Source organism: Stylophora pistillata, chromosome 1, assembly GCF_964205215.1.
Source record: "Stylophora pistillata chromosome 1, jaStyPist1.2, whole genome shotgun sequence".
NCBI lineage: Eukaryota > Metazoa > Cnidaria > Anthozoa > Scleractinia > Pocilloporidae > Stylophora > Stylophora pistillata.
Genome location: NC_142519.1, coordinates 18,448,771 through 18,457,241, shown reverse-complemented (window position 1 = coordinate 18,457,241; position 8,471 = coordinate 18,448,771). Strand labels below are relative to the sequence as shown.

At 36.6% G+C, this 8,471-nt stretch overlaps 1 protein-coding gene across 5 annotated transcripts in view; it reads right to left on the bottom strand.

The window, feature by feature from the left end:
• Window positions 1-8,418, bottom strand: part of LOC111336630 (uncharacterized) — a 9,392-nt gene extending 974 nt beyond the window's left edge. Inside the window, exons 1-8 of one of the 5 annotated variants that reach the window (XM_088741511.1) lie at window positions 8,279-8,418; window positions 7,136-7,508; window positions 4,508-4,641; window positions 4,234-4,303; window positions 3,213-3,326; window positions 2,828-3,016; window positions 1,766-1,876; window positions 1-1,012 (exon numbers count right to left, since the gene is read on the bottom strand). The exon at window positions 1-1,012 is cut by the window's left edge and continues 974 nt beyond it. In XM_088741511.1, the coding sequence (XP_088597637.1) occupies window positions 821-1,012; window positions 1,766-1,876; window positions 2,828-3,016; window positions 3,213-3,326; window positions 4,234-4,303; window positions 4,508-4,641; window positions 7,136-7,312 (987 nt within the window). In that variant the 5' untranslated portion in view covers window positions 7,313-7,508; window positions 8,279-8,418 and the 3' untranslated portion in view covers window positions 1-820. Of the gene's footprint in view, window positions 1,013-1,765; window positions 1,877-2,827; window positions 3,017-3,212; window positions 3,327-4,233; window positions 4,304-4,507; window positions 4,642-7,135; window positions 7,509-7,830; window positions 8,066-8,278 lie in introns of those variants that run through there. The other 4 variants (XM_088741514.1, XM_088741517.1, XM_088741505.1 and 1 more) reach the window with 4 other exon arrangements.
• Between the last annotated feature and the right edge of the window lie 53 nt (window positions 8,419-8,471).

Here is an 8,471-nt window from a genome sequence, read left to right as displayed (position 1 = left end):
AATCAACCAATCAAAATGCTCTATTGCCGGTCAATATTCTCTCAGTATTGGACCGGGCACTGTCCCTAATGAAACCGCTCTTGTGTCCCTTTGAACTTCAGTCGTATAATAAATCACTTATTAACCAAGCTTGCTCGGGACCGTACTGGTAGAATATCGGCCCTCGGTCTTTTTTGTACGGACCTCGCTTCGCTCGGTCCGTACTGTCAAGACCTCTGGCCGATATTCTCCCAGTACGGCCCTCGCGCTTGGTTAATAAGATATATTTATGTTATCTAACAAAATCAGTTAGACTTGATCACTGTTCATCTGAGGTTTAGGTGTATTTGAGAGTTACGGAACAGTTTGTTTGCGTTTGATCGTTTGAAAATTCGAACAAGGATCGATAAATGTTTCAAATTTTCTCTTTTCCTTGTTTTTTCTTCTTTAATCTGTTGGTCACCCATTGGCGACTTTTGCTGAAATTTTGAGTAAACATAATAATATGACGAGGTATGTTTCTACATGAGGGCTCCCCACGCTCGTGACAAGAGGGAAAAAATATCTTTCTTTTACTGTTCATATTACGAAATAAATGGTGCGTCAAAAATTTAACCAACACGCACGCCATTTTATACCGAATAAATACTGAGTAAGTACTGAGGATATTCATGACCATACGAAACAAAATGTTTAAGTGAAGAAGAGAGGATGAAATGAACCACAAGTACCTTTGGGAGGGAAGCGTGACACGAAATTAACGGGAGAAGAGAATGCACAAGAAAACTCTTACATACTAAATATCAATAACAGTTCCCCAAGTCTGCGGTGGTCGAGTTGATTATTTTTTTAAATCGGTGTAGGTTTCCAGAAGTCTTCGCCTCTTCCATTCTCCTGATGTGATTGGTGGATATTTATTTGATCCGTCCACGCATTCAATTAGTGTGTCATGGTCTGGGTCGACAAATAATACTAATGAACGGCGAGGAACGGAGTGTTTATGTTCAGCTTCTGGAATCAACACACGATGTACCTACAAGAGAGAATTAGGTTAGCAAAAAACAAGAGGTTCTCAGATTTGAATGTACATGTAGCTGAAGATCTTAGCATTACTTGATCTAAAAGTGCTGAACATTCAGTGAAGACGATAGAACCTCCACATCTAAAAAAAAGGTAATAGTAACAATCGGTGTAAAGTAATTTGACTGAACACCACAAAAAATTGGTTCATAGAAGGAAAAATAGAGATAGTAAAATCAACAACGAAACAAAGTTTCCGTGACTCGTAGTTTCATGCTTTCGCAATCATCAGACGGTGATTGCGAAAGCATGAAACTACGAGTCACGGAAACTTTGTTTCGTTGTCGATTTTACTATCTCCATTTATGCTCTACTTTATGTATTGAGCACTATACAGCCAGCTAAAGCATCTCTTGCAGATAGAAGGAATATTATATATTCACTACTATAATTGCACTGTGCAAGAAAAAGGAAAAACCTCTATTTACCTTTTCGTGTACTCAAGTACCTACCACACAGGCAAGCTACTGTATAGAGCTGGTTATATGTAGAGCGATTCTCTAAAAACATGACCCTGAGCCTCAAAATTAAAGCCACATGTAGCACAAAACTAAGTACATTACACCAACATACTACATTTTGTATAGCCGAAAAACAGCATTGCTCGCTGCACAAGCTAAGTTTGTTCTTGTTGACCCTCAAATAAACGATATTTAATATCAACAAGACTCGTCAACAAACTAGCCAATAAAGGAACATTTAGTACCGTTGACTTAAGCTTATCAGCTGTCCATCTCTGCATCAAGTCTGCAATATTCACCACTACTGTGCCTTTCATGGGCGTGGCTGGTATAAACTGGCCATTGACATTTTGTACCTAGTGCGACAATATTCAAAAGAACTTTTATTACTTTTATTCTCATTGGTAAAGCCTGGCCAATTTAAACAGAATTTATGAACCACCTCTCTCAAGTAAGCCTCTTTCTTAATAACCATGGCGTTCACATTGTGTCAGTTAAATTTTTTACCTTTATGGCCATGAAATTGGCCCTGATTTGAGTGCTCAAAATTTTGAATGGCTTGGCTTCAAAATACATAAATTCTCAACTGGTAAAAGATTAATTTTGTCCTATCCTCTGTGAATGTTGCAGTACATTCAGTGGTCTCAGAGTAAGGACATACCTGACTCAATTTTGATTTTGCTTTGTTTTGCTTCTTTTTAGAAAAGGTGGAAAGTGTCTATTAACACCAAGCTTTACCTTTCCATCATATTAAAATTTGTTTAAACAGAAGGGAATTAATAGGTACAAGGATAAAATAAAATATATGAGCATCATCATTTACCCAAAGGTTTCCAAGGTTCTTAATACTCCTTCCCAAGTGAGCCCCTCTCTAATGAGCTCCCCTCTCTCACACATACTGCCCCCCCCTCTGCCACCCCCAGGGGTATAGATGAATAAAGAAACTATACATGTACAAATATGGATGTGTATTGCAAAAAATTGCAATTTATGCTCATGTACTAGAAATGAATACAATAATTTTTATCTGCAAAGATTAAAGGAAGTGACAACAAGACTGTCTAGATACTGTATTTGATTGTGTGACTTGTTATTCACCAGGCTGAAGACCACGGGGGGCAAAGGAGAAGCCCTGAAAATGTACCTTAGGGAGTAAGATATCATATTATTCCAGGCATTTCAGCCAAAAATGCAACTAATGCTTTATCTAAGGCCATGGGTAAATGGTTTTATCACTGTGACAGTGTAATATAATGAAAAAAACTTTAAAGTCACATTCAAAGCTATAACATCAAGCATTCCTTTACCTCCAAGCCACCTATGTCATCTTGAAACAGGACTGAAATTGCACCATAGTCTGTATGCTCACCACATCTGATCTGGCCAGGCTTGACCTTACTTAGATCTGATATCTTGGGATAAGCATTAAACCTCATTTGAACTGCACCCTCAGTGGTTCCTACCTTATTAAAGAACTTGGTAAATGTGTTGGGTTCCTACAAGAAATAAGGCACGAAAAGCTTTACTAACAACTATTTTAAATCATGAAAGATAACAAGACTACATCCTTGGTCACTCTTACTACCAACTTGACAAGTAAGCCAGGTAAGATGGGAACTGGGCCAAACTTGGTAATTCTTTCTAATTGGTGCACATTCCAATAGACATCTCCATTGCTGAACAGTAACATACCAGTTGAAGACCAATGGCCATTACAGTGAGAATCCTTAATGCAAGATCACTCATAGACTTGTAAAAAGAGCTCACAGTGCTCTTGAATTGTGGTACTTCAGCACTAGGCCAGTTCTACAGGGACATAAATAATTAACATTCAATGCATAGTGCCAAATGAATGAACTTTAATTGACAACAAAATGCAACAACTGAAACAGCTTGTTTAGTCTGCATACCAAGCTTTGTTGTTTCCACTTGCACTAATAGGTCACCCACAGGGAAAGGCCAGGTGACCAGTTAATACAGATTGATCACTTAAATGCAGGTTCCACAAAATAGGGTTCCACAGTATTTTAAGAACCAATTAAAAATTGCCATCTTATGCCTTAATTGACCACTTAATGTACAAAAACTTGATTGACAATATTGCCAAAATTGATTTTGGGAGATAAAAATGCATACATTTTTTTCTTAAAAGATAATTCTTAGTTTTATTTAAGTGGTTCAGCCTCAAGTGACTGTTCAATACAGGTGGAAGACAATACAAAAAGGCTTTTGGGACTCAGTAAAGGGTGACAGTGATTGCATGATAGAAGTGACTGTTTAATAGAGGTAAAAATTACAGCATTAAGGGGTAAAAATTTTGGAACTTTGAATGCTAACTTCTTAATACAGGGTGACCTTTTAATACAGTGCCACTTAATACAAGTTCAATTGTGACCCACCAAGGTCTCAAACCAGGACCTCACAACCCAAAATCCAGCATGCTAACCACAGCCTTCAATTCTTCTCCCTTTATATCATGAAAAGTAAGAGAAGCCCTAACAGTGTGGATGCATTAACCATCAGGGGTGAGTAATACTCATACATATACTAATGTATAATATGCAATCCAACTAACACATATCAATGCATGTCAGACCTCTTAGTACGAGTCAGCAGCAGGAAACCCAGGGCTTATAATGTTGACAAAGGCTTTAACATCCTGAACCACATTCTTCACCTTTATATTTTTTTAAACAAAAAAAGGTAGACTTACAAAAGTTCCATCATCAAATGATTCAAGATCGAAAGATTCCTTGAGGTCTCCAGGTCTGTTTAGGCTTGTTCTAGAAAACAATAATAAACATTTTATTGCATCACGAAATGTTCGCCATTTGCCCTTACAGCTTGTTTAAGTTGTCCTCTCAATAGATCCCATACAAACAAAGGGAGTGCATCAAACCAATCTCTGTATCACCAATGTCTGCACAAGTTTAAAAAAATTCCTAAAGAGCTGAATACTTCAAATACATTTCAATTGTATCACATACCTTTCAACTTCTATAGCATCCCAACCATTTTGAGATGAGACATGTTGTGATGTGATTTTTTTCTTTGCATACTTTGCTTTCACTTCAGGGCTTAGACTAAAAAACTTGTCAAATGTTTTAAATACAGCATCTAACTATAAAATAGTAAAGGAAAACAGAAAAAAATATTTGTCATGCAATGCTGGCAACACTTCTAAACTCAATGTAGTCAACATTACAGCTACATCAGCCTCTGAATTCAGAAATATCTTGGATGACATGTGCCCCCTTCCCTTTTCATTTATTCTGATCCAAAACATTGACAGGTTGTCACTAACTTCAAAACTGAAAGTCACTAAAATGGATGCATTTATTCAAAAATCATAAAAGATTAGAAATAAATATGACAGTCCCTACAACAAACAGCAAATGCTATATTTATATGGAGATAATGTGCCTAATTCAATAAATAAATAGTGCCACCCATACTTTAACCACGAAGATTTAAATTAAGGAGACCAAAACATACAACTGTACAGTTTGTATCCAGGAGACTCCTAGACAACCTGGGAAAGTTGCTCTTTGATAACATGCCAGGTTAAGAGATAAGGTTAATAGGAGTATAGACATGAAATACAATAATTAACAATTATTCCAAGAGCGCACGTTGGCTATATATAATCATCTCATATCCAACAAGCGCGAGTGGAATAATTGTTTTATCAAAAACGTTAAATTATATTATTAAATTTTATTAAATTTTTAGCTCCCTTTTAATTTCAAGCTGACACGTATGCTTACCATATTTGTAGATTATGGTATTTAATTGGTTGATATACCATAATGGTTCAGCCAATAAAAAGTTTTGAATTGCAATATCCAATGATCTAGTTTTTAATAATAACAATAATAATAATAATAATAATTTATTTCTTATAGAGTGCTATTTACAATGACAGATCAACAGCGCTTTACAATTAATGTACTAACCCACCCATCCCACCCCAGGGGAGGACATCCATCACACAGCAATCTTGTGCGTGGGAAATTAACATCTCCTACCCCTAACCCTGCAGGAGATGGTGACATCCATTTATTCATCCCTATCTGAGAAGACTAGAATATCTAACCATTTCTTGATGTTAAAGAAAGGTAGTATATTCTTCTTAATTATTTTAAGACCTTGAGTGTTGGTCCGGCCGGGGCTCAAACCCTCGACCTCCTGCACAACAGTTTGGCGCTCTATCCATTGAGCTAACCAGGAGGTTAAGCGAAATATACTGAGGCAATTTGAAGAATGTTGATGTCCAATAGACTATCGTTGAACCCTGACATTGATTTAGTCAGAAAATTGACTATCTTTATTGGTCTTACAAAAAAAATAAACATTAACTAGAAAAAAAAAATGGAAATTAAATTTATTGTTAACAAGACCATACACTTATCAGTATGACCACATAACAGTAGCAAACAGACTTTGTCTAGAGGCGTTTTTAAAGTTATTCAGTCAAACCTCGATTATCCAGACCAGTTGGGACTAGATGAAATAGTCTAGATAATCGAGGGTCCAGATAATTGAGAATATTAATGTTGATGAGGAACCAAAACTGATTTAATTAAGAAAGCAACATTTAATCGTGAAACAAAACATAAATTTACAAATTGTTGGTCTACCTACATCCTCACTGTCTGCTGTGAATACCTCTACACATGTGTATTAAACAGTTAAAATTAATGAAAGATGTTTTAACATTGGCTTAAAATATTGAAGTAGGTCATTTTGTCTTAAAGAGGAACATTGCCTTTATTTCACTTTCCAATGCGGTAGTTTTAAAAAAGAATATAGCGACGGATCTTGATCATGACTAATAAATATTCATGAGAAAATTGGGTCTAGAGAAAAAGTCCAAATAATCAAGGTCCGGATGATCGAAGTTCAACTGTAGTCTGTTTACAAATGCAGACTGGTCAGATGAGTGTATAAAATAATCTGCATTGTCCCCTTTCTTTGAGCTGCACTGTATACTGTTAACAGCTGTTAAACCTCTCTTCTGCACTTCAGTAGGAACGAAAAAACAGTGGACGGAAAGACTTCCATATAACCGTGCACTAGTATTGTAAAACAAAGCCGTAGTCCCAAAGGCAATTTATTGTTTTCACCATTTTCTCTTCCTTTATCCAAGAATTGTATGCAGAACGAAGTATGATTTTGCTGAGTGGACAAATTTTAAATTGACTCCTAGCTCATCTGAATTTTTTTTAATATTTGATTTCTGTTCTGTTATTTAGGGGTAGCACGTCGAAACCACAACAAGCACTCGACTTTAATTTTTCTGTTTTTATGTTTGTTTTTCTTCTTTACTCTGATACATATATCTTATTAGACGTTTTGTTGTGTAGTATCGCTGAGTATTTTTATGAGTTGTGCCGTATTTTGACGAGCCCGTAAGGCCAAATCTAACTGTCCAAATTGTTATTTCAGCGCAGGCGAATTTCGCGGATAATTCTCGAGCACAAATATCGCGTGATATTTGTTCACGCCTCGTGCGTTATTTGTACTATACGAAGCATAGTTGGATAATGAGTTTATCACTTATCTTGCCGGAGTTCTAAAACAATCTCGGACAGCGAAAACACGTGCAAACTTACCTCTTCTTGTGGAATTCCATGGTTCTTAAGATACACAAATCCAATTGTACTAAAAGCTTGATAAAGTTGATCAGCAAGGGTTTTAATAGCTTGACTGTTTTTGTCCGGAGGATCAGTGTTTATAAGGCTCATGGCACTGAAGTCTACCACCGGAATTGCACAAGCCGCAGCCGCCATTTTGATCCAAGGTTTCAGGCGAGGTCCTGGGGCGAGCTGTTGAATGACTCAGGTTACTGTACTTCAGGTAACGCTTGCGCGTAGTTCGGGTAGCCTTCGAGTATGACCAGTTAGGTAGATTCAATCGACGACGAGGATAAGAAAAATAATGTAACCAGGGAAAGCCACAAAGCTATTCAAAGTTCCACAAAAATTTCTTGAAAAAAAACAGCCAAATATCACCAAGAATTGCTTATGAAAATAGACTAATATCCTAAGATTGTAAATAAATAGTAATAGATAGTAAATAATAGTAAATAGAAAGTAAATAGCATGAGCAATCCTACAGCGTACAATCGGCACCAAACCCGACAATGAATAATTAATTTCGAAAGGTGCACAAATATAGCTGGGTCGATACATAAAGCATTTCAAGGCATCTCCCTACGCAGATATCTATACTCATGCTATCAGAGGAGGGTTCAGAATCCTGTTCAGAACACATATAGTGGCAAGATTCATGCATCAACTACACTTACTTTCGTTTGTAGGCAGGAGAAATCTTTCAATCTTACCTCCTCTTTGCAAAGTTCGAAAATAAAGGTAAGTCTTGTGCCAATACAATATACGTCTAATACGAGATTTTTTGAAAACAAAAATCGTATGTCAATTTCAATCAAACTTCAATCCCAACTTCTCGTGTTCATGGCCTGTTCTCAGTCATGCAACCGAACTGAGCATCACTACTCTTGTGGTGCTACATTTAAATAGCGAGTTGATTACTGAAGTTGATTATTGAAGTGTGACTAATCTTGAGATATCTTAAAAGCATAGACAAAAGACCGACGTCATTCAATTATCGTTTTTCTCTTTACAACAACTTCCGTTCATAACAAGCCGTCTTGAAAATGATGTCAGATTCTCTAAGGGAAGAGTAAGGTAACCTAAAAATATGTTCAGTAGGAATAGTTTAACATTTAAGCTTACGTTTCAAAAGCTAATCAGTTTCGTTCTCACCACATTCATCTGTCATCTTTTATCGAGTACGCTAAACCTACACATAAAACTTCAGCAAGCGCTCTTAAAAATGTTTCCACACAGTAATCGTTTCTTTGGCAATAAATTACGGAGGACGTCAAAATGGAGTAAGAACATTCGCCGGACACACTTGCTTGAGTCT